The following is a 26,924-nucleotide window of genomic DNA, read 5'->3' as shown; positions in this document are numbered from 1 at the left end:
CTCCTATGGGGTCAGCTTGTAGGTTCTAGATCGCACCTTTTTTTTCTGAGAGTGTAGTTCCTGGCTTGGATTCTATTCAGAGATGCTCTTTAGTTTCCAGCAAACAGACAAATTAAGTGTATTTAAATATATATATATCTTATTCACACAGTAGAAGGATCAGACTGAACGTAATGGAACATTTTCATGAGTGTCATGTGTGTAATTGCAGTTTTCCATGCTTGTTCACCATTTTGTTCCTGAACTTTCTTTACGAAATGTAATGTTCTTCTGAGTGGACTCCTCACATTAGGAGATTTGAGAGGATTGTTCCTTTTTGGTGTACTTTACACATACAGATCATAAATGTCATGGTACGTAAATGGTACTGATTTACTGAATTATTGAAAAATGTCAATGCAACTAGAAGTTAAGATACAGTACCAGTCAAAAGTGTTGACACACCTACTCATTCAAGGTTTTTCTTTGTGTTTTACTATTTTCTATGTTGTTGAGAGAATAGTGTGCAAAGCTGTCATCAAGGCAAAGGGTGGCTACTTTGAAGAATCTCAAATATATTTGATTTGTTCAAAAAAAATTGGTCACTACATGATTCCATATATTGACTACAACTACAGTATACTGTATATTGGCAACTAAACCTGTCAAATTCCAGCACCATGATCCAACCAATCATGCTTATGCCAGTCATGGTACAGTTGAAGTTAACATACACTTAGGTCAGAGTCATTAAAAAGTGTTTTTCAACCACTCCACAAATGTCTTGTTAAGTCGGTTAGGACATCTACTTTGTGCATGACACAAGTTATTTGTCCAACAATTGTTTACAGACAGATTATTTCACTTATAACTCACTGTATCACAATTCCAGTGGGTCAGAAGTTTACATACACTAAGTTGACTGTGCCTTTAAACCTGCTTGGAAAATTCCAGAAAATTATGTCATGGCTTTAGAAACTTATGATAGGGTAATTGACATCATTTGAGTCAATTGGAGGTGTACCTGTGGATGTATTTCAAGGCCTACCTTCAAACTCAGGCTGGACACCATGGGAAATTCAAAAGAAATCAGCCAAAAACAGTTCTAGACCTCCAAGTCTGGTTCATCCTTGGGAGCAATGTCCAAACACCTGAAGGTACCACGTTCATCTGTACAAACAATAGTATGTAAGTATAAACACCATGGGACCACGCAGCCGTCATACCGCTCAGGAAGGAGACGCATTCTGTCTCCTAGACTTGAACGTACTTTGGTGCGAAAAGTGCAAATCAATCCCAGAACAACAGCAAAGGACCTTGTGAAGATGCTGGAGGAAACATTTACAAAAGTATCTATATCCACAGTAAAACAAGTCCTATTTCGACATAACCTGAAAGGCCGCTCAGCAAAGGAAGAAGCCACTGTTCCAAAACTGCTATAAAAAAAGCCAGACTACAGTTTGCAACTGCACATGGGGAAAAAGATCATACTTTTTGGAGAAATGTCCTCTGGTCTGATGAAACAAGAATAGAACTGTTTGACCATAATGACCATCGTTATTTTTGGATGAAAAAGGGGGAGGCTTGCAAGCCGAAGGACTGGTGCACTTCGCAAATAGATGGCATCATGAGGATAGAAAACGATGTGGATATATTGAAGCAATGTCACAGTCGTCATAAAGAGGAGACCAAGGCGCAGCGTGGTAAGCGAACATAACTCTTTAGTTTGGTTCAGTGTTATCTCTTTAATTAAACAAAATGAACCGTGAAGCAATATGGCTAGTGCAGAACAGGCAACTAAACATAGTTTGTGGGTTGTTATTCTATCCAAGGAATATGGCTACCTAAATATGGTCCCCAATCAGAGACAACGATAAACAGCTGCCTCTGATTGGTTCTCAATCTAGGCAACCATAGACATATAAACGCCTAGACTACATCAAATCCATAAACATACAAAACCCCCTAGACAATACAAAAACTACACAAACCACCATTGTCACACCCTGACCTAACCAAATAATAAAGAAAACAAAGATAACTAAGGTCAGGGCGTGACAAGCAACATCTCAAGAGATCAGTCAAGAAGTTAAAGCTTGGTCGCAAATGGGTCTTTCAAATGGACAATGACCCCAAGCATATTTCCAAAGTTGTGGCAAAATGCCTTAAGGACAACAAAGTCAAGGTATTGGAGTGGCCATCACAAAGCCCTGACCTCAGTCCTATAGAAAATTTGTGAGCAAGGAGGCATACACACCTGACTCAGTTACACCAGCTCTGTCAGGAGGAATGGGACAAAATTCTCACAATTTATTGTGGGAAGCTTGTGGAAGGCTACCAGAAATGTTTGACCCAAGTTAACCTTTCTAGCGCAGGGGTTCCGCTAGCAGAACACCTCGACAACATTCCGCTGAAAAGGCAGTGCGGGAAATTCAAAAACATTTTTTAGAAATATGTAACTTTCACACATTAACAAGTCCAATACAGCAAATGAAAGATAAACATCTTGTTAATCTACCCACCATGTCCGATTTCAAAAATGCTTTACAGCTAAAGCACAACATATGATTATGTTAGATCACCGGCAAGTCAGATGACACTCATAGAACATCATGTTACACAATACATGTATGTTTTGTTCGATAATGTGATTTTATATGCAAAAATCTTCCAAAATATCCAGTGATTTTGCAGAAATAGTAATAATAAATATTGATAAAAGATACTAGTGTTATTCACCGAATTAAAGATAGACTTCTCCTTAATGCAACAGGCTGTGTCAGATTTCAATTTTTTTTAACAGAAAAGCCATAATCTGAGAACGTCGCTAAGAACCCAAAACAGCCAGAGGAATAGCCACCATTTTGGAATCAACAAAGTTAGAAATAACACCATAAATATTCACATACCTTTGATGATCTTCATCAGAAGGCACTCCCAGGAATCGCAGTTCGGCAATAAATGACTGATTTGTTCCATAAAGTTCCATCATTTATGTCCAAATAGCCACTTGTTGTTAGCGTGTTCAGCCCAGTAATCCATCTTCATGAGGCGCGAGCATTTAATCCAGACAAAAACTCAAAGCTTCGTTAGTCCTTTGGAAACATTTGAAATGATGCGTGGAATCAATCGTTAGGAGGTTTTTAACATAAAACATCAATAATTTTCCAACCGGAGAATTCCTTTGTCTTCAGAAAGGCACTGGAATGAGAGGTAACTCTGTTGGGAGCATGCGTCATGAGCCCAAGGCTCTCTGCCAGGCCACTGACTCAAACAGGTCTCATGAGCCCCTCCTTTAGAGTAGATTCCTCATTCAAGTTTCAAAATACGGTTGATATCTAGTGGAAGCCCTAGGAAGTACAGCCTCATCCATATCTCAATGTGTACTCGGTAGGCCAAGCTTTGAAAAACTACAAACCTCAGATGTCCCACTTCCTGGTTGGAATTTTCTCAGATTTCGCCTGCCATATGAGTTCTGTTCATTCAAACAGTTTTAGAAACTTCAGAGTGTTTTCTATCCAATACTAATAATAATATGCATATATTAGCATCTGGGACAGAGTAGGAGGCATTTCACTCTGGGCACGCTATTCATCCAAAAGTGAAAATGATGCTCCCTATCCCAAAAAGGTTTTAAACCATTTGAATGCAATGCTACCAAATACCAATTGAGTGTATGTAAACTTCCAATCTACTGGGAATGTGATGAAAGAAATAAAAGCTGAAATAACTAATGCTCTCTACTATTATTCTGACATTTCACATTCTTAAAATAAAGTGGTGATCCTAACTGACCTAAAACAGGGACTTTTTTCTAAGGAATAAATGTTAGGAATTATGAAAAACTGAATTTAAATTAATTTTGCTAAGGTGTATGTAAACTTCTGACTTCAACTGTAATTGTGTGAGATGTTGTCACAAGTTACATTGCATTAGCTTCATCAGTCCAGTGTTTTTAGATGAATGATTACATCACTGAGAATATACACTGTTTATTAAAGGCAGGCTTGTTTCACAATCTATCCAAGATAAATGTGAAATACCTCAACTCTCAGACAAGCACGTTTTTGAGAAGTACCACTGTTATCATTGTTATGATATTGCTTTATAATGATTGATATACAGCAAGTATTACTCTGTACCACCATTAGCGAGTAGACCTTATTTAGTGTTGTTGGTGTAGCTACATTCTTTACCAGTGTGGTGAACTTTCACATGACAATCAGCTTGAGTTGGCATGGGTATGTGAGCCAGTCTTTTTCGTGTTACTGTACATTAGTAACCAATGTTATCAGCTATATAGGAATGGTAACTTCACATCCCATTGTTCAGGGTTCAAGTCCAAACCTCAGTCTACTGAGACTTGCTAGTGCCAAAGAAAGTTGGGGAGCGTGGGTGTGCACTCTGTCTATGCATACCATTACTCGTCAATGGGGAAATGCAATCATTGTTCACCATTCTTGATTACAGCATGGTCAGATACATTTGTCACTCTGACTAATCAACACAATGTTGAAAACAATTCAACATTAAACTACTTTAATAGCAACTTTTAACATGAGGTCCGGATCTCTCTTGTAAGGAGATGAGTTTTGGTCTTTTTGGATAAACATGAATGGCTCCAACTACCATATAAATGACCAGGTTTGGTCTTTCATTTTTTTCCCTCAACAGCTGTAGACAGGATATCTGTGACTGAACCTTTCCTATTTATAGCTAATGATGTTTGCTTTGTGTGATGGTTGAAAAAGCCATGCATGCATTGCTCACATAGATAATGTTTATCGGAAACATGTTTTTCCAGCTCCGCTGGAGTTCATGCCAGTACTAGGACCCCCTACTTGCAGTCTATACCTAAAGTTGAATTCACTTCCATGTTTTGCTAATTGAGAAAGAAAATCGAAAGTAATCTTGATTTGAGTGTTAATAGGCTGTTAAAAGCCTGCTTAATTACTTGACACATTTCTCTTTCACCACCTGATCAATGGTTTAGTTCAGTGCAACTTTTTTTTACCTTTGTAAATTTAAGCATCTGGTCCCAGATTTGTGGTTAGGGACTAAACTCTACTTCCAGCCATCCCAGTTCTACCAGACCACTTCTCATCCAGCTGACCCTGACTTTTCTTCCTGCAGTTGCAGACCTCCATTTCATTGGCTTATGCTCTTGGCACTGAGCCATTAGGCACTATGTATATAAACTCCTCAAGAGTGCTGAAAGACAAAGTCAAAAAGAAAAAGGGAATCTTACGGTGGTGGACTCACTCAACAACACATCAAAAGAAAAACAGAAAATGTGTAGAGGATTAGCTGCATTACCCCAATCATGTCTGGAAAGGTGAGATACCAAAAGCAATATGCTCTTCTGCTCTCTGAAAGGGTAATCTCTCCTACTGTAGCTTGCCTGAAATAACCCCAGAGATATCATATCACAAGTTTCTGAGGCTGATTTCTCAGTCGGAAAATGTTTGGTCTGTAATTAAAATCAGATTTCTTTATTCATAGTTAATTTTTCATGCTGAAGTCATTGACATATGCTGTATGGTAATGAAGTTAATTGTGAATATAGTTCTTCATTAAATTATTTTTCTACTTTTTGCAAAACATGTACGATAAATGGAAACTTGATTAAATACTCTTCCAAAATCTTTCAACTGTCCAAAAAGTTGAAAGGTTCCAGTTGCAGAGATAAAGGTATTGTTCCATGATCTGATAAGATCTTAATGGCTTAATGTTAGCATCTTGCTGAGTGTATTCCACTACTGCAGTCCAGACTCAGCAATTTCTTCCACCTGCAAGACAGGAAGATTTTGCCAAACTTAAAAGCAAAAAAGAGGTACAGTTTATGCTCTTTGTCATCCTGTGGTGATTAACTTATTAAGAAGCAGATTAGGCCAAAAAAGCAAAGAGAAATCAGTATGATATACTGCACTGCCCTGTTTCTGGCACAAGGGAGGATTGATACATACCAGTATCATGCATACATGATTTATAACTTATATATTGAGTTATGCATATTAATTTATTAAATCAAACTATTACTCGGAGCAGTATTTTTTGATAAAGGATGTTCATAAATAATTGGCAAATAAAGCAATAGAACTCATTGGCTGTTTTTCCAATATGCATTCGCTGAAAACTGCTCGTCACTCAAAGTAATTAGACAACAGCTACCAGTTGATCAAAAATCCTGGATTTAAGATATATTTTATTTTCATTGGGGATTTAACACCATTACTTAAAATTACACATCATTACTTGGAGATTTTTAAATGTTCATCTGCTTTATGGGCTATCCTGATTTATTATGACATAGCCCTAAACTCTTGGTCAACATCTCAATTGCAGCCCTGGTTAGAATGGATATTCTGTAGAAACTAATGGAAACAGGCGGCCTAGTTATTTGAGTGTTCTCCCCGGTCAGGAACAACCAGGTCAATTCTGTTAACAAGAAGCTGCACGTATGTATGCATGTGTGGCTGTTGTTTTAGTTGAGCCCATCTCCTGATCGCTGACTATAGGGATAGATGAAAGTAATAAAGAGGAATCAACTACCTGCTGCTCACCATATTGTTAATTATTGATCAGACTTTGTCTTGTTTCGTTTTCTCTGCCATTTTTTTAATACATGAGTGAGGTGAGCTCTAAGTAAAGATTAACTTGGTTATTCTATTCAAAGTCTCATTGATTTACTCACTAAATTGTCCTCTTTGTATTAAATAATTTTGATTACTGCGTTTTTGGAAATAGCAGTAAAATTGTTAGTGTGTCACTGTGTCCACAAAGTATTGTGTCCAGCCTCTTTTCTCTTTTTTTACTTTTCGTTTAGTTTGAGATGTTTAAAAGTGGGTATTTTGATAATTAGAAATTACGGTTAACATATTTAGTTGATCGATGATTAAAAGGAAAAGGAAAAACCATGTTAGAAAAAATTAAGTTTTATATCTTTTAAATGGAAATTATTACACGGGTCATTATAGTGTACTGACACTGTGCCATTGAAAACAAAGGCTACATCACATGATCTCTAATGGGCCTGATTCATTTGAGGTGGGGTTGTGTTATCCTGGGTCTAAACTAAGGCAGTGTCGATCATGAAATTCTGTCAGAATTTATTGTCAAGCAAATAACTTCAGGTCTCACTGTAATTGACCATTAATTGACAAACACATTTAGCATCTCCTGGCTTCCACTAATTCATACCTTTGGAACATCTACATTTTTAAAAGTATAATAAGTCCATGTAATATAGCCTACACATCACAATAAATCCATTATTTATTTTAGACATGTCTCAAGAAACATGATATGAAACAAATGTAGTATATTTCAGAAGAACAGAATAGCATACTCTGAGTTGAACAGAATAGCATACTGTGCTTATGTTAGGCCCTGATCTGGCTATGCCATTATGGCTGTGGGCTACACTAGTTAATTTAGCTGACAAGATTTGCTTAGAATTCCTTGGCATTATTTTATATTAATTTATAGTATGAAGAATACAATTAAACATAGCTGAATAAAATATAAAGGATATGGCAGTTGTGGCCTTGGGCTGAATATAATATCTATAATTCCCTTCTCCCGGCCGGGCACTCCGAAGCACCTCTCACTCATATCGCTCTCCGTCACATGATCGGGTCTTTCTCACAGGCTACAAGTGAAGACAGACATATCCGGGACACAACTGCATGCCTCTGTATCCAATTCCGAGGCGCATATTGAAGATATTGGAAGAACTGTCCACATTTGCTTCCTAATTACACTTAATAACAGTATTTTTCAGCATTTTACCCATAATGCAGTGCAATCTATGCTGTAGAACACATGAACGGTATACAAAGCATCTTACAGTGTTTTACTGTTGAAATGACAGAAAAGTCTTACAGTGTACTGTAGGTCTTCTGCTCTGTTGCTGATTGCTTTTCAACTTTACGAACTTCACTGATTGGTTATAGCTATCTGAGCTCACTTGGTTTTCCTGACTACAATCTGCATTAGCCAAAGCCATTAGCCAAAGCCACTATGGTCGTTATACTGTTCTAACTCCTGAATGTGTGTCATTAAAAAAATTACAGCATCCTCCTTAATGCCCTTACTTCCTCATGTGTTTTCTTCCTCAGGGCTAAAGAGATCAAGTCTAAGTTGGGGGTTCTCCTCCAGAAGCCTGAGAATGGCATTGACCTGATTATCCCCTACCCCGAGAAACCAGAGAAGAAGCCAGAGAAGCTTCAGAAGTGAGTAGTGTAACTTTCTCCTTCCCTCAGACAGCCCTCACATACACAAACATTAACACATACTCTCTCTCTCGCACACACTCCCACACACACTCCCGCAAACACCTTAGAACAGCATGGCTACAGAGTGCATCAATTACATCCCTGTGCTCCTCAAAGGAAGCAAACATATAGAAACTACTCTGCTTCAAACAGTATCAATTGACATTGGTAGATGTGACTTCTGAAGGTAATTGTGGGTGAATACATATGCATGCACCACTTTTCTGTTTTTAATTATTATTTATTTTTTGAAACAAGTTATTTGTTTCATTTCAACAATTTGGACTATTTTGTGTGTATCCATCACATGAAATTCTAATAAAAATCAATTTAATTTACAGTTTGTAATGCAACAAAATAGAAAAATGCAAAGGGGGATGAATACTTTTTCAAGGCACTGTATGTAAACATCATTATTAAAGTGGCATTACAGTTTTTTTCGATTGCTAAACGACAGTGGACACAACTGGAGTCACATGTGCAAAAGTCTAACTACAGTCTGCACAGCAGCAGTTCATGTGGACCAAATTCTAGTTCGTTTTTCATTGCTTGAACACAGTTTTCAAAACTCTACACACTTATCCCATGACTTTAACCACAACCTGCACAACACTGTGGATTTACAGCACTTTGTTCAAATGCTAACACACTGCTGTCAAAACTGTGAACCACACATTCAAAACGGAATAGATTTCAGCCTTGTGCCTTTCAAACACTGCTGATTGCAATTTCAGCTGAAAGGCTAAGCAGGTGTCTTGTTTTAGACTTGTTAGTGAACACACACACATATTACAGTATATATAGGTAGAGCTCAGAAAGACTCATTTTGGAAATGGAACAAGGAAGATGGGTTCGTGGAGGGAGAAGGGTGGCAGGGTGAGGGCGGATGCGTGGAGGAAGACAAAGAAGGCAAAGAGCTGTTATTTCAGATGAAATAAGGGCTACACTTATAGACCATGTCGTGAACCATGGTCTCTCATTGAGAGAGATGGGTTGAGGGTGCAACCCAATCTGCAAAGATCCACAGTGGCATCTGTAATGCGAATTTTCCATCATGCAAACAGGTGAGAGTTACATCCTTACAGTAAATGTAAACATTACAGGAATCTATTTTGTATTGCAATTGTAGAATATTTACACAGATATATATTACAGTAAGTTTGACTGTAAAATATATTTTTACAACAGGACCCAAAGGCTACCCCCCAACAGGGGGAAGAGGAAAAATATTTTCAGATGCGCAGGAAAATGCTATTGTTGACATGGTTGTTGTCAACAATGCAATAAAACTGCGGGAGATTCAAGATAGAGTGCTGGCTGATAATGATATATTTGAAAATGTTAATTCTGTCAGCACAACAACTATTGCTCGAGTCCTAAAGAAACACCAAGTTACAATGAAATAGTTATACACTGTACCGTTCGAGAGAAACAGTGAATGGGTAAAAGAGCAAAGATACCAATATGTCCAGTTAAGACGTCTGAGGTTACGTACACAGCCATACAAAATATTTACAGTAAAAAAAAACACTAGCATTTCTACAGTAAAACTGTGCACTTACTGTTTTTCAGAGAGTAATGGAGGTGGAAGCACTGGAAAGACCACATTCATTTGTATTTATCGATGAAGCTGGATTTAACCTTGCCAAAACACGGCGCAGAGGAAGGAATGTTATAGGTCAAAGGGCCACTGTTGAGGTTCCAGGCCAAAGGGGGGGGGGAAATATCACCATGTGTGCTGCAATGGCCAATGATGGTTTGCTTCTCAACACACCACTCATTGGCCCATACAACACAGAAAGGCTTATAGCTTTCCTAGAACAGCTCTATGCTCAGCTAGTGCCAGCAGAACAGGGGGAGCCAGTAAGAAACCCCCAAGTTTTTGTCATAGTTTGCGATAACGTTGCTTTTCACCACTCTGCAGCTGTCACAGATTGGTTTGCAGCACATCACAGATTTATGGTTTTGTACCTGCCTGCATTTTCACCCTTCCTCAACCCAATAGAGGAGTTTTTCTCTGCCTGGAGGTGGAAAGTGTTTGGTCACCACCCACATGACCAAATGTCTCTTTTGGAAGCCATGCGTGCCGGATGTGAGGACACGAGTCCAGAGGACTGCCAGGGATGGATAAGGCACTCCAGAAGGTTCTTCCCCAGGTGCATGGCAAGAGAAAACATTAGATGTGATGTTGAAGAAAACCTGTGGCCTGATGCTAGAGAGAGGCAGGATTAGCCCCTCAATTATTTGTTCGAATTACAGTATGTACTTTTCGTTTCTTTTTTTCTCATTACTGTAATTCCGTAAATTACTACAGACTATTGAAGCAAACTGCTAATTTTCATTTACCTTAAAGAATTGTTATGTTCTAAAAAATGTAATAAATCATGTGAAAGAATGTCACTCTTTTCTTTGAAGAAAATATTACTTTGTATAAAGTCACTGAAATTGTTCAAACTGTAAAGATGAAGAGTTTGTATTTTCTGTATTGGTGTTTGATGCTAGTGTTTTTACTCTCAGTGTGTTCTGAGTGACAGTGTGTGTTATCTCAGTGAGGGTTGTGCATAGTGTTTTGCTGCACTGAGCGTGTTTTGAGCCATGTGTTAAGAGTTGTGTTGCTTGGAATGAGTTTTGCAGGTGATGTGAACTGTTTAGCTCAGGTGACTGTTGGTAGTGCAGACTGTAGTTAGAGTTTTGCACATGTGACTCCAGTTGTGCCCACTGTCGTTTAGCAATCGAAAAAAACTGTAATAAAGTGACTAGTGATCCATTCATTAGAGTGGCCAATGATTGGAAGTCTGTATGTAAGCATTAGCCTTAGCAATTGCAGTACCAGGCGGTGGTACAGCCTGACAGGATGCTGTCAATTGTGCATCTGTAAAATGTTGTGAGGGTTTTAGGTGCCAAGCCAAATTTCTTCAGCCTCCTTCACTACACTGTCTGTGTGGGTGGACCATTTCAGTTTGTCAGTGATGTGTACGCCGAGGAACTTAAAACTTTCCACCTTCTCCACTGTTGTCCTTCGATAGGAGGGTGCTCCCCCTGCTGTTTCCTGAAGTCCCACGATCATCTCTTTTGTTGACGTTGAGTGAGAGGTTGCTATTCTGACACCACACTCTGAGTGCCCTCACCTCCTCCCAATAGGCTGTCTCATCGTTGTTGGTGATCAAGCCTACTACTGTTGTGTCATCTGCAAACTTGATGATCGAGTTGGAGGTGTGCATGGCCATGCAGTCATGGGTAAACAAGAAGTACAGGAGGGGGCTGAGCACGCACCGTTGTGGGGTGTTGAGGATCAGAAAAGTGGAGATGTTGTATCCTACCTTCACCCCCGGGGGCGGTGCGTCAAATCAAATCAAATTTTATTTTTCACATACACATGGTTAGCAGATATTAATGCGAGTGTAGCGAAATGCTTGTGCTTCTAGTTCCGACAATGCAGTAATAACCAACGACTAATCTAACCTAACAATTTCACAACAGCTACCTTATACACACAAGTGTAAAGGAATGAAGAATATGTATATAAAAATATATGAATGAGTGATGGTACAGAACGGCATAGGCAAGATGCAGTAGATGGTATCGGGTACAGTATATACATATGAGATGAGTAATGTAGGGTATGTAAACATTATATGAAGTGGCTTTGTTTAAAGTGGCTAGTGATACATTTTTAATCCATTTTTACAATATGAAAGTGGCTGGAGTTGAGTCAGTATGTTGGCAGCAGCCGCTCAATGTTAGTGGTGGCTGTTTAACAGTCTGATGGCCTTGAGATAGAAGCTGTTTTTCAGTCTCTCGGTCCCTGCTTTGATGCACCTGTACTGACCTCGCTTTCTGGATGATAGCGGGATGAACAGGCAGTCGCTCAGGTGGTTGTTGTCCTTGATGATCTTTATGGCCTTCCTGTGACATTGGGTGGTGTAGGTGTCCTGGAGGGCAGGTAGTTTGCCCCCGGTGATGCGTTGTACAGACCTCACTACCCTCTGGAGAGTCGTACGGTTGTGGACGGAGCAGTTGCCGTACCAGGCGGTGATACAGCCCGACAGGATGCTCTCGATTGTGCATGTGTAAAAGTTTGTGAGTGCTTTTGGTGACAAGCCGAATTTCTGCAGCCTCCTGAGGTTGAAGAGGCGCTGCTGCGCCTTTTTCAACACGCTGTCTGTGTCGGTGGACCAATTCAGTTTGTCCGTGATGTGTACGCCGAGGAACTTAAAACATACTACCCTCTCCGCTACTGTCCCGTCGATGTGGATAGGGGGGTGCTCCCTCTGCTGTTTCTTGAAATCCACGATCATCTCCTTTGTTTTGTTGATGTTGAGTGTGATGTTATTATCCTGACACCACACTCTGAGGGCCCTCACGTCCTCCCTTTAGGCCGTCTCGTCGTTGTTGGGAATCAAGCCTACCACTGTAGTGTCGTCTGCAAACTTGATGATTGAGTTGGAGGCGTGCATGGCCATGCAGTTGTGGGTGAACAGGGAGTACAGGAGAGGGCTCAGAACGCACCCTTGTGGGGCCCCAGTGTTGAGGATCAGCGGGGTGGAGATGTTGTTACCTACTGTCACCACCTGGGGGCGGCCAGTCAGGAAGTACCCAGTTGCACAGGGCGGGTTCGAGACCCAGGGTCTTGAGCTTGATGACAAGTTTGGAGGGTACTATGGTGTTAAATGCTTAGCTGTGGTCTGTCTGGGAGCAAGACATCCTGGTCCGCGACGGGGCTGGTTTTCTTTTAGTTATCCGTGATTGACTGTAGACACTGCCACATACCTCTTGTGTCTGAGCCGTTGAATTGCGACTCTACTTTGTCTCTATACTGACACTTAGCTTGTTTGATTGCCTTGTGGAGGGAATAGCTACACTGTTTGTATTCGGTCATGTTTCCGGTCACCTAGCTATGATTAAAAGCAGTGGTTTGCGCTTTCAGTTTCGCACTAATGCTGCCATCAATACACGGTTTCTGGTTTGGAAATGTTTTAATAGTTGCTGTGGGTACGACATCGCCGATGCACTTGCTAATTAACTTGCTCACTGAATCAGTGTATTCGTCAATGTTGTTGTTTGACGCAATGCGGAACATATCCAAGTCCACGTGATCAAAGCAATCTTGAAGTGAGGAATCAGATTGGTCGGACCAGCGTTGAACAGACCTGAGGATGGGAGCTTCCTGTTTTAGTTTTTGTCTATAGGCTGGAAGCAACAAAATGGAGTCGTGGTCAGCTTTTCCGAAAGGAGGGCGGGGTAGGGCCTTATATGCGTCGCGGACGTTAGAATAACAATGATCCAGGGTTTTACAAGCACTGGTTGCACAATCGATATGCTGATAGAAATTAGGGAGTCTTGTTTTCAGATTGGCCTTGATAAAATACCCAGCTACAATGAATGCAGCCTCAGGATATGTGGTTTCCAGTTTACATAGCCAAAAGAAGTTCATTCAGGGCCATCCATGTGTCTGCTTTGGGGGGAATATATGTGGCTGTGATTATAATCGAAGATAATTATCATGGTAGATAATGCGGTCAACATTTGATTGTGAGGAATACCAAGTCAGGTGAACAGAAGGACTTGAGTTCCTGTATGATGTTATGATCACACCACGTCTTGTTAATCATAAGACATACCCCCCTCCCCGCCCTTCTTCTTACCAGAAAGATGCTTATTTTTGTCGGTGCGATGTGTGAAGAATGCAGCTGGCTGTACCGACTCCGATAGCGTGTCTCGAGTGAGCCATGTTTCTGTGAAGCAAAGAACGTTACAGTCTCTTATGTCTTTCTGGAATGCTACCCTTGCTCGGATTTCATCTACCTTGTTGTCAAGAGACTGGACATTGGCGAGTAGTATGCTTGGAAGCGGTGCGCGATATGCCCGTCTCCGGAGCCTGACCAGAAGACCGCTTCGTCTGCCCCTTTTACCGTGTCTTTGTTTTGGTTTGCCGGCTGGGATCCAATCCATTGTCCTGGGTGGTGGGCAAAACAGAGGATCCACTTCGGGAAAGACGTATTCCTGATCGTAATGATGGTGAGTTGACGTTGGTCTTATGTCCAATAGTTCCTCCCAAGTCCAGGTCCCAATTGCATAGGGTTCAGTTGAGACCCAGGGCCTCAAGCTTAAGATGAGCTTGAAGAGTACTATGGTTTTGACTGCTGAGCTGTAGTCAATGAACAGCTTTCTTCCATAGATATTCCTCTTGTCCAGATGGAATAGGGCAGTGTGATGGCGATTGCATCGTCTGTGGACTTATTGGGGCGGTATGCAAATTGCAGTGGGTCTAGGGTGACAGGTAAGGTGCGTGATATGATCCTTGTTTAGTCTCTCAATGCACTTCATGATGATAGAAGTGAGTGCTACGGGGCGATAGTAATTTAGTTCAGTTACCTTTGCCTTCTTGGGTACAAGAACAATGGTGGCCATCCTGAAGCATGTGGGGACAGCAGACTGAGATAGGGAGAGATTGAATATGTTCGTAAACACACCAGCCAACTGGTCTGCGCGTGCTCTGAGGACGAGGCAAGGGTTAACACGTTTAAATGTCTTACTCACATCAGCCACGGAGAAGGAGAGCCCACGGTCCTTGGTAGCAGGCCACTTTGGTGGCACTGTATTATCCTCAAAGCAGGCAAAGAAGGTGTTTAGACGTCGGTGTCTGTAACGTGGCTGGTTTTCATTTTGTAGTACATGATTGTTTGTAGACCCTGCCACATACGTCTTGTGTGCGAGCCGTTGAATTGCGACTCCACTTTGTCCCTATACTGACGTTTCGCTTGTTTGATTGCCTTGCGGAGGGAATAACTACACTGTTTGTATTCGGCCATATACCAGTAACTGAAACGTCAGCTCAGGGATTCAAACCAGCTGCAAGGTGAAAAATCTTTTGATGTACCCTTGAGCAAGGCACTTAACCCTAATTTCACCTGTAATTCACTCTGCATAAAATATAATGAGAACAAGAGAGAGATCATCCACTTACTTGTGGAACCTCTTACATAATGACTATTTTCCCTACTAGCTCAGTAGTACAGCCATCAATTATGGTTAAATGCTGCAGGGCTCTCTCGCACTAGTGTGTGTGTGTGTGTGTGTGTGTGTGTGTGTGTGTGTGTGTGTGTGTGTGTTAGGGGAGAACAATTGAGGACTTCTAAACCTCAATGACGTTACAGGGTGCTGTATTAATAGGCTGTGGGTGACAAACTGTTTAATCAAGGGTAAGGTGTGTGTTGTTTTACTGTTATATTGTGTTTGTGTGTTGAACAGGCCCGTTCCTGAAGAGGCTGCTCAGTGGCGTGAGTCCCTGGACCATGTGCTGACCAACAGCTGTAAGTACGCCCAGAAATACACACACACAACAAATAAGTCCTTGTGAAAAGCCATGAGGTCTTCTAGAAAACCATATGTTTCTTAACCCAATCATATGATACTTTACACGAAATACTGAGCAGACCGACTAGAATTAACACTAAGTCTGATGGTATTCATTATCGTTATGCAGAGAGATCTCCTGGGAGAACTAACATTTTATAATCCATCTGTGAACATAAAGTCTATATTAAGTAAAAGATGACACCTGGGTCAAAAATGAAGCTGGAAAATACTGAATGCCTTGAAAACACATTTGCTGTTTCATAATAAATCCAAATTTTAGATGCTACCACCCTCCTCCTATTCAAAACCAAACATGAATTTCATATTGTGTTCTCATTTTCTGCACACGCCTGTCTGTGTTTCACACCTGTTTGTCCTAGCTAATCAGCGTCGCAATACAGGCACCATGCTGCCAGACTGGAAGTAAAACGGAGCATGTGCGAGCAAACATTGACATCTACAGTATGTTTGGTTTTGATTTGGAGGTGGGTGTGGTAGCATCTAGCAATTGCATTAAATGTTTTCCTGGGAACTGCTCCACGCTGCAAAAAAACCCACTTTTCAATCAGAACCGTCTATTGAATACAGATACACTACTTGACCAAAAGCACATTCCACTGCTCCAGAGTCCAATGGCAGCTTGCTTTACACCACACCAGCTGGCGCTTGGCATTGCGCATGGTGATCTTAGGCTTGTATGAGGCTGCTTGGCCATTTCATGAAGCTCCCAATGAACAGTTATTGTGCTGACATGCTTCCAGAGGCATTTTGGAACTCGGTAGTGAGTGTTGCAAACGAGGACAGATGATTTTTACACTCTATGCGCTTCAGCTCTCTGCAAACCCACTATAGTAGAGTCCCTGGATAGATGAAAGCAAAGAGATTTTTCCAAAAAGAGGTCAGGTGTTTTTTCTTATTTCTGAGTCAAGGGAAGTTGCAGATCAGGGTTCTGGTTATTTATTTATACTAAACAAAAATATAAAAGCAACATGCAACAATTTCAACAAATGTACTGAGTTACAGTTCATAAAAGGAAATCAGTTAATTGAAAACAATGTATTAGGCCCTAATTTATGAATTTCACATGACTGGGCAAGGGCGCAGCCATAGGTGGGCCTGAGAGGGCATAGGCCAAGGAGGTTTTCCCTACAAAAAGAGCTTTATAATGGACAGAAGTACTCCTCACTTTCATCAGCCGTCCGGGTGGCTGGTCTCAGACAACCCCGCAGGTGAAGAAGCCGGATGTGGAGGTCCTGGGCTGGCGTAGTTACACGTAGTCTGTGGTTGTGAGGCCAGTTGGACGTACTGCCAAATTCTCTAAAATGATGTTGGAGGTGGCTTATGGTAGAGAAATGAACATTAAATTCTCTGGCAACAGCTCTGGTGGACATTCCTGCAGTCAGCATGCCAAATGCACGCTCCCTCAAAACTTGAGACATCTGTGGCATTGTGTTGTGTGACAAAACTGCACATCTTAAAGTGTCCTTCTATTGTCACCAGCACAAGGTACACCTATGTATGATCATGTGGTTTAATCAGCTTCTTGATATGCCACACCTGTCAGGAGAAATGGCAAAGGTGAAATGCTCACTAACAGGGATTTATTCACATTTGTAAACAACATTTGAGAGAAATAAGCTTTCGGTGCTTATGGAACATTTCTGGGATCTTTTATTATAGCTTATGAAACATGAGACCAACACTTTACATGTTGTCTTATATGTTTGATCAGTATACTGTATATACAGTCAGGCCCATTGTGTTTTCACTTCAGCAACACATATTGAGGATTAGCGGGCCATGTAAGAATCCAATCCCCAACTCTGATATTGTAAACACTCAGCCATTGGAGCTTATCATCATCCTATCATAACAGAAGCACAGTGGCAGCATGTCTCTGGAATTCAGGACTCAGGGGAGATGTTGGAGGATTGGCCAAATGCCCTCTGTGTTAAAATATGGGAACAACTCACTGTCTCTCTATTTCACTCTGTCTCTACTTTCTCTCTCTTTGCTCTTTGCTCTCTGCTCTTTTTCCCTCTTCCCCCACTCACTCTCTCTCTGATCATTTAATATTCCCATCTCCTCTATCTCTCCATCTCCCAGATGGCCTGGCCATGTTCCGTGGCTTCCTGCGCTCTGAGTTCAGTGAGGAGAACATTGAGTTCTGGGTGGCCTGTGAGAACTTCAAAAAGACCAAGTCTCCCATGAAGATGACTGTGAAAGCCAGAAAGATCTATGAGGACTTCATCCAGACCGAGGGACCCAGAGAGGTGACAGAAAACGTGGCAAGCAAATGTGTACTATTGTTGCATTTGTTGTGGAATCCCAGACTTACCTTATCCTTCCTGTCTCCGTCTCTCTCTCTCTCTCTCTGACTGTCTGACTCTCTCCTCCCTCCCATACTTCTCACTTTTCCTCCCTTAAGGTGAACATTGATCATTACACCAAGGATGTGACCCTGAGGAACCTTGTTGACCTTTCCTCCACAACCTTTGACCTGGCCCAGAAGAGAATTTATGCTCTGATGGAGAAGGACTCCTTCGGCCGCTTCCTGAGATCCGAGAAGTACCAGGAGCTGGTTAATTAAGAAGATGATTGCAAAGTAAGGGTAAATTCCAAACCAATTGGTTATCATTTGAAGTGGAATTAGGCCTTTAAAATTATTTGATGGAACTGACTTAAGCAGACTGCAGGTTTGATAACTAAGGACAAACATAAAGATAGACCTCATTCTAAACCACCTTGACTCCATATTTCAAATGACTAATTACTACTATATTTGTCTTATATAGCTGTAGCCAATCAACATTTTACAAGTCAATTAAAAAAGTAAAGACTGTGGAAACACAATATGACAATATGACATTATTTGTTAAATGTTTACTCCAACTGAGAGACAAACAAACCACCAATCAATTAAACAGTGATTTAAACAAATACATTTGAACATCACCATTTCTTAGAAAGATAAACCAAAGGTCATAATTATTGCAGACAAAATAATCTGCAATGATTTTGTCCCATAGTCTAAATAAAAAGTGTAAATAAATAGTCTAAATCAAAAGATCCTAGACAGACAGACAGATAGACCATATTTCTACAACAACTTTCCCTGGAATAAAAGACCATTGGCTTTCAGAGTTTATGGGGAGGAGAATATGACCTCTGCCTTGAGACTCTTAGTGACACATCCAGTACCCATCCAGTGTTCTAAATGGGGGAGAAAGGGTGAGGGACTTCTTGGAACCGGACACTCTAGTGTTCCCACAGCCAAGTAGTAAACAGTCTAAGAAGGAAAGACATACAGTAGAAACCAGGTGCCTTGAGAAGCTGTGAGAATGTGTCCCCAACCATGCTCTCGTGCAATCCTTGGGACAAGTGGTAGGCAGTTTGTTCAGTGGTTTACGGACCACTGTATTGTACGTTGATAAGATGGGAATACCGAGTAAGAGTGGATCTCGTAAAAAAAATAGAACTCAGTATTTTTCCAAATATATTATTTTTTTTGGGGGGGGGTGAACTAATTGAAAGTCAGTCATTTCACCTAAAGATAGCAATGAAGCATAGGAGATGAGTAAAGGACACATACCCAATACATCAACATCATAAAGTTTTGTGACTTTTCTACCATAACAAAATAGAAATATATGCACTCCATTATGAATGAACTAATCGTATCAATTATTTCGATACAGCTTTGAGCATTTCTGTTTATCACTCACCATTCACTATCACAACTAGTCTTCACACCTTTCATGGTCTGAAAAGTAGAGGTGTATCAGTATGAAAAGGTTCTTGTAGTACGCTATCTCAGTCTAGTGTAGCAATGATATAAATACCTTACATTGTGTTTCTATTCTGCACTTGCATGTTTTTATATATTTTAAGGGTGCAGCTGTCATAGCCACAACATTGGAGTATTATTACACAACAACTCAGTACCTATACAAGTCCATGTTGTTGCCCAATACACACAATTCAACTTACTGCAACACTGCAGGTCAGGAGTTGACAATATGGTCATTGTAATTCATTGATTGTCCAATACAAAATGTCACTTGAAGCTACAATGTTCGATCACATAATTTGCAATCACTTGACACGGTGCACTAATAGAGTTTAGTAACGATAAGGCAATTCCACTTTGACAGAATGATGCGGAGACTTTTCACTTTAAAACGTATGTCAAACAAAAAAAACAATGACTGCAAAGTTCAACCATACAACTCTATGTTCAAGGACTACTTTAAACCATTTCCACTGACTCATTTGCTTGAAGAACAGCAGATGCAAAGTTTTGTAACAGAATGACGGTTTGTCCTGTTTGTGCCATCCTTCTTTTACTAAACTTTGCATCTGCAGTGTTCTTCAAGCAAATGTGTTTTTGAAACGTTTCAGTGTTTTTGTAATATTTTGTGGAAATGGTTAAACATCGTCCTAATGCATAGTTGCATCGTTGTATTCTCTTACTGTGGAATTTCCCAATACTAACACAAAACAATATGTTTCTGATGTAGCATTGATAAGTGTATCTGGTTGCATAGATTGGCCAATCTACTGCTATTGCTCAAGATGTTGTGCCTTCGGTGAAAACACTTATGGACCTATGACTTATGGAGTTAATATCTGACACTTGTATTATTTGTAGTCAACCACATAAAATACATCAATACATTAAATTCCTGAAGATGTAGTTATTTTTCTATGTAAATATCTACTAGTAATTAGTAGTATTTGTGTTGATTAAGTTGACTACCCCACTGGACTGAATGGGAGTTGTGGCCAAGAGAGGACTGATTGAAGAGTATCCAGGAGAGAACCATGTATTTTAACTGTCATAAAAGAGAAAACATCTGACTATCTATTGACTATCTGTTGTATTATGCAATATCCATGTATTTTGACTCTTTTTGTGATCACAAGTTTATCATTTACTAAAGAAATCTCTCAACATAGTACCCAAGAGAAGGCATACACAAGGATTTTTCGCACACCAAGTGTTTCATAATAAGTCATTATTTGTTTGTGTGATGACATAAGGGATCAATATTACACAGATATATAAGGGAGAGTGGGGTAAGTTGAGCCAAGGGGGTAAGTTGAGCCATCCTTGTTTCTAGGAAACCATAAAATCCTCCCATAAATAACCATTTTGTGAACTAACACTCGCACTTGACTCCCCCCTTACTAGCTCTGACTTTGCTTATAGCTACTTTATTTAAAACATTTACTTACTCTGACTGTGATATGTGGTTGTCCCACCTACAGTAGCTATGAATGCACAAACTGTAAGTCACACTGGATAAGAGTGTGTGCTAAATTACTAAAATGAAAATGTAAAAATGTTGACCAAATATTTAAAAAGAGTTCATCATTTTATGGAGTTTGTGAAGGAAGAAACCACATGGGAAAAGTGGTAAGCAAGTTTGGTCCAAAAAACAGATTTTCACCAAGTCATATCAATTTACTGTGTTAGAGGTATCATGATGCTTGTATCTAAACCAAAGTTGATCATTTTAAGATTGTTCTATAAATCAGTTGGGGGTCTTTATAAGCTTCAATATGAGGTCCTAAACCTAGCATGAAAGTGCATCCTTGTAGCTGTGTGGGCTATAGACAAAATATTTGCCTTGAGCCAATGGTTAAGCCAATGGCAAGTTGAGCAAATTGAAGTGTTTTCTTCCAAGGCATAATGCAAGGGATTATCACTGGGATACAAGGTAAAAAACAGGGCCTGGACTATATTAAAAGTGTTTTTTTTTTAAATACAGTGTTTGTTAGGTGTTAAGGCTGTGTTAATGCTTAAAATAATAAAAATACAAAAAATCAATTGTGATTGTGTTGAAGTGTGTTTGAAAAATGAAGATAAAAGTAGTGGTAATTTTTCAATCAGCACAGAAATGCGTGTCGGTTTAACTTATGTGGTCCTGCGGCTCAATTTACATGAATTCTGATTATTTCCAGAGAACATCTTGAAATATATGTAAATATCTCTGTTAGAAAAACTACTATATTTCCCTTGTGGGAGTAATGCTGAACGGAAAAAATGTCTCAACTCACAACTCTCCCCTACATACAGTACACAAAATGAATAACCAATTTAAGACAGAGGGGAGATCATGATAAATCCCATCTAAAATACACACCCGCTATGATATTGTATATTAATAAACACACAGCTTCCTGAGGCAGAGTTAGCTAACCTCCAGACTCACGACTACTCACATGAAGAGAGAGGTTGTTTTTCTTCTAATTAACATAGTGCGTACATTGTACCCAGGAAGAGAGCATAATTTTCCCGCGAGTGAATGAAAACGTCAGAGTAGCGAGTGGAAAACAAAGAGGAAGCTGATGCACAAACAGTGTCACAGGCTAAAATGTAGGCTTCTCGCACTCCTTATTTCTGTCATGTGTTCTTAGAATCACATGGAGGGTTGTGATGTCTCCTTGTGGTCATCTGTGAACCTGACAAAACGTCTCGATGGTTTTCAATCTTCCCTTTTACATGCGTTCACTTCACAAACTAGCAGGTTCTGTGGTATGTGTTGAGATTTACACAACCCAAATGGGCAAAAACTGGTTGAACCAATGTTGTTTCCACTTCATTTCAATCCCCAAAAATCTGTGATGACGTTGAATCAACGTGGAAAACAAATTGGATTTGCAAAAAGTCATCAATGTCAAATTGGATTTGCAAAAAGTCATCAACATAAGGTTTTTCACACAACTTTTAACCTAAATTCAATAACATGGTGACATTTGTTGTTGATTTCACGTTGAATTCATGTTAGTTGACAACTCAACCAAATTAAAATCGAAACATGATGTTAAACTGACATCTGTGTCCAGTGGGAGGGCTGTGTCATTGGAACAGGATAAAGATTATCAGTCATCCTGGTACATCTTTATAATATACATTTTATGAACAAATACTGTTAAAAGTCAAACCAGACAACATGACTTCATAATGTTAAAAAATATCCTACATCTCTTTTTACTCTCTGGCCAATCAACACCATTACCACTCCATGAACCATAACGTCCCCAGCCATGTGTCTAATAATATACCATGAGAGTACACACAACACTGGGCTGGAGATAAAACCCCACACACTGTGGAGATGGTCAGATAACTCCTCAATTCTTCTGTCAGCATGAAGAGATGGAGGATTACGATGAAAGCTAGGATTACAGAAACATCAAGGTTGCTTTTATAAAAAATGGCTTCACCTTCTCTCCTCATATAAACTTTTCACTTCAACTGCTCCTCGTCTCTTAGTCCGTAGAAGCACAAGCTGTCTCATCCTACAGCATACAGTGAGGAAGCTTCTCAGGTGAATTTGCTCATCTGTCATGGAATATCGCCATCAAGACTTGGGGAAAGAAAATGAAATAGTACTGCCTAAGGTCTCTAAATTTAGATCCCATTGATGGATAGTGGCCATAAACCTCCATGTAATAGTATTAATGTTTACAGTAGCTTCATAAAAGGCAGAGGGCTTACGGACTGAAGAGTCTTTCTGAAACCATTGTGAGCTGGGCATTTCCATGAGCACCAATGTGAAATTTAAAGGAGCATGTCAAAATGGGTGTCAAATGAAAGCTAAGAGTCTATATTTTTAGACATTAAGGGAAATATACATTTTTACCATTTTTCATCCCACAAATTTGGAATAAGCAAAGGCTTTGACTTTTGGTCAAACAGATGGAAAATTGATCTTAGACAACATCTACCAGAAAAAAATCTTAAAAGGTATTAGAAATACATCAAAACACAAACATGCTGAAGTAAAGTAACAAGTTAAGGTAGCTCTACCAATTAGTTTGTGTTTTTATTGATTTTTTTGATGAAAAACAGGCAGGCAGGTAGCCTAACATTTAAGAGCATTGGGTCCAAAAGATTGCTGGTTCAAAGCCTGAGTCCCCTAGGTGAAAAGTCGCTCTGGATAAGACCATCTGCTTAATAACAAAAATGAAAAATAGTAAATCAGTAAAGGAATTACTAAACATTCCTGGAACAGATCTATTCTAATTTAATTGGCTACAAGGGGATTCCATAGTTGTCACCTACTACTGTCCTCCCTTCTGCTGGCATACGGTTATGTTCAGCTGATAACTATTTTATTTCTCTTGTTGTACTGTACACTGTGCACCTGATGGAGTACAGTGCTCCTGGTGGAGTAAAACGTGAGTTTATAAGCCCATTCATTGCGTAACAATTCTAAATGCAATCCCCTGTTAAAATCTGTTTTGGTGCATGATTGAAAATAGCTACTATTTCTATTTTTCAACTGGTAATTGAAGCATGCCTTCCATTCACCATTCAAGTTCAGGCAACAGGCTATCTGCGCATTACCCACCACTTAACAATGTGAGCTGGTGGCAGTATGCATTTTGAAAACATGCTTAATAGTTTGAAACATATTATTATGAGGCATGTCTTACCTTGCCTCAAAGTAGCCTATAGGCGAAATCCAACCATGGAAAAATGGAGGCAATTTATTTATAAAAACTTCATAGATGGCGCGTGAGTTTCAAGTTTGGGGAAGCTACCATTCTACCATTCTGCGTGCCAGTTATGCTTTTCATATGCTCATTTTCGTGGAACAGTTTTATTTCTATAATAATGTTTTCATTTCTCAAAATCATTGTCATGTGATTAATCCTAAAATCTGAATTAAAATTATAAAAAACTGAAAGTTAAAAGTAAACTAATGCGAGATCACCAGTGTCTGACATATGGACACATTGATACACCGTGATCCATTGGTGGCTAAAGAAATGAGTGCATGGAACACCTAGCCTATAGGCCAATGCAGCAGTAGGCCTATAACTTCCAGTGCTCTTTCACACTGTTGCGGTGGAGAACAGGGTTTCTTATGTACCAGATTCCAGGCCAAGAGTTTACCTTTCTGTGTTTGACAACCCCCTTTCAAGCCTATCACAAGACAAATCAACTGCTCCCTTTACGACTCTAAATGGACTGAGGAGGACAAGAGACAAAGAACAGGACGTATTTTACGACTCACATGTGATAAGACTGTTGGGTTATTAGAGATCTTAGGGCGCCAGAGCCAAATTTCTCCTCCCACTCTATGTAACAAAGATAAAATGGAGCTAAGAGGGCTAAAATTAAATTAAAATATGTTTTCTTCACTGTATTGGAACTGTTGGACTCAAGATGTTGATATATAGTGCCTTCGGAAAGGATTCAAACTCCTTGACTTTACTCACACGTGATCTGATTCAGGAAACTAGGCGCATGTCGCAAGTCACGAATTCACAGGAGAGCTGTTTTTTAGCTAAATGTGTTTTTTTTTGGCAGAAATGCCTTCTCGGACATGTGAACTTCATGTACCTTAATATCAAACTTGTATGCCATCTGTAAATACAAATAAAATTGTTAAATTATGAGCCCAGTTGGTTTAGCCACTGAAAAAGAGGGCAACCTTCCTGCTAGCCATGATTGCCTGAGATTATGAGTGGGCTGGACAAGCCGAGAGACGAGTTTGGATTTGTCTGCCATATAGCAGGCGTCTGTCTATTGGAGCTGGTCAGTATGCCTAGGTAATCGTGTCAAACTTGACTTAAAAAAAAATGTATTGTGTAGTAAAACTGCATAAACCTAATGTCAAGGTAAAGTGTACTGTTAGCTAAAGTGTACTGTTAGCTATCTAACGTTGGCTGGCTGGCTCGCTAGCTAACGTTATGTGTATGCTCTCCATTTTCTGGAGCACCAAGTTTTGAAATCAGTGGAATTCGAGTGTGATAGCTAAAGAGCTGGAGAAAACACATCTGGATTACATCGTGCATCAGACAAGAGACGCATCCAACCATGATGTATACTGGTAAAATAGTCTTGCTACCTACATTTTCAGATATTACACATTTCTAATTTTGACAGAAAGTGGTTTAATTTCAAGTGTACTGTTAGCTAACGTTAGCTGGCTGGCTCGCTAACTTATGTTATGTCATGCATTGTGGATTCATTGTTTACCCAGGCTAGCTATCTAGCTACATTTCTTAACAAAATACTCTCGTCTTAGTGTGCCAGAGTGCAGAATAACTGATGCAATTTTGAACGCTCAACACCCATACGTCCGGTGTCAGTAAACGTCGACAACAAAGCTTAATTAAATTGTTGCCAGCAGCAGTGATACAGTCACCAATGCTGTGGATAACACTGCTAGGGGAGTAAAATGGTCAGTGTGGTGTTCTCTCATTATATGAATAAAAGTAGCTAGCCAATGGTATCCAGTTAGCTTGACTGTCGTTGTGAGGTCAAAGCTTTCAGGAGCAACCCTACATTTGTCCAGAGTCCAGTGTGCGCTCTGAACACGAAACGCTCTGCATTTACAAAAGGACAATCTGACAGCACAGTTGCAGTCACCAACGCTCTGGATAACATACTGTAACAGCCTAACTAGCTCTGCTAGGATGAGTAATGTTCAGTGAACTGTTCTCTCTCTCTCTCTCTTAGATGCCTGGAAGTAGCTGGCAAGTTAGTACAGAATGCACGGATCAAACCTTAAAGAGATGGGTGGGGCTAAGGCTTAAGAGGGTGTGATCAATGCTGAATGGGTGAAGACAAATAAGGGTTCTCCAATAGTAGTACCAAAACTTTGAAAGACGGTTTTCTCAAAAGTGAGTTTACAAGTTGATCAACTTTCATATCAGAATTACTTTCCCATTGTTTCCTCAAATGCAGTGTATGATAAACAATTTTGTAGTCTATACTTTTATCCAATGTAAAAAACAGAAGTTAAAATGTTGCCACATACTGTAAGACCAAATCCAGGTGGTGAGTCACACTTTGTTAGGTTACAGCCTTATTCTAAGATAAGATTAAACAAATAAAACTTAGCAATCTACACACAATGCCCCATAATGACAAAGCAAAAACAGCTTTTTGGAAATATTTGCTAGTTTATAAAAAAAATTTAAAAAGCAGATATCACATTTACATAAGTATTCAGACCCTTTACTCAGTAGCTTTGGCAATTACAGTCACTACAAGCTTGGCACACCTGTATTTGGGCAGTTTCTCCCATTCTTCTCTGCAGATTCTCTCAAACCCTGTCAGGTTATTTTCACAGCTATTTTCAGGTCTCTCCAGAGATATTTGATCGGGTTCAAGTCCGGGCCACTCAAGGACATTCAGAGACTTGTCCTGAAGCCACTCTTGCATTGTCTTGGCTGTGTGCTTCAGGTCGTTGTCCTTTTTGAAGATGAACCTTCGCCCCCAGTCTGAGGTCCTTCGCGCTATGGCGCAGGTTTTCATCAAGGATCTCTCTGTACTTTTCTCTG

The 26,924-nt window shown here is 39.9% G+C and overlaps 1 protein-coding gene across 3 annotated transcripts in view; it reads left to right on the top strand.

The window, feature by feature from the left end:
- LOC112249488 (regulator of G-protein signaling 5) overlaps positions 1-26,188 on the top strand; it is a 33,768-nt gene extending 7,580 nt beyond the window's left edge. Inside the window, exons 1-6 of one of the 3 annotated variants that reach the window (XM_042320530.1) lie at positions 5,187-5,314; positions 8,100-8,213; positions 15,507-15,568; positions 17,721-17,887; positions 18,043-18,219; positions 26,098-26,188. In XM_042320530.1, the coding sequence (XP_042176464.1) occupies positions 5,271-5,314; positions 8,100-8,213; positions 15,507-15,568; positions 17,721-17,887; positions 18,043-18,204 (549 nt within the window). In that variant the 5' untranslated portion in view covers positions 5,187-5,270 and the 3' untranslated portion in view covers positions 18,205-18,219; positions 26,098-26,188. Of the gene's footprint in view, positions 1-5,186; positions 5,315-8,099; positions 8,214-15,506; positions 15,569-17,720; positions 17,888-18,042; positions 21,448-26,097 lie in introns of those variants that run through there. The other 2 variants (XM_024419317.2, XM_042320533.1) reach the window with 2 other exon arrangements.
- The last annotated feature ends 736 nt before the right edge of the window (positions 26,189-26,924 follow it).

This window comes from Oncorhynchus tshawytscha, linkage group LG01 (assembly GCF_018296145.1).
Source record: "Oncorhynchus tshawytscha isolate Ot180627B linkage group LG01, Otsh_v2.0, whole genome shotgun sequence".
Classification (NCBI taxonomy): Eukaryota; Metazoa; Chordata; class Actinopteri; order Salmoniformes; family Salmonidae; genus Oncorhynchus; species Oncorhynchus tshawytscha.
Note: the sequence above shows the minus strand (reverse complement) of the source record. Positions and strands in the feature narration are given on the sequence as shown.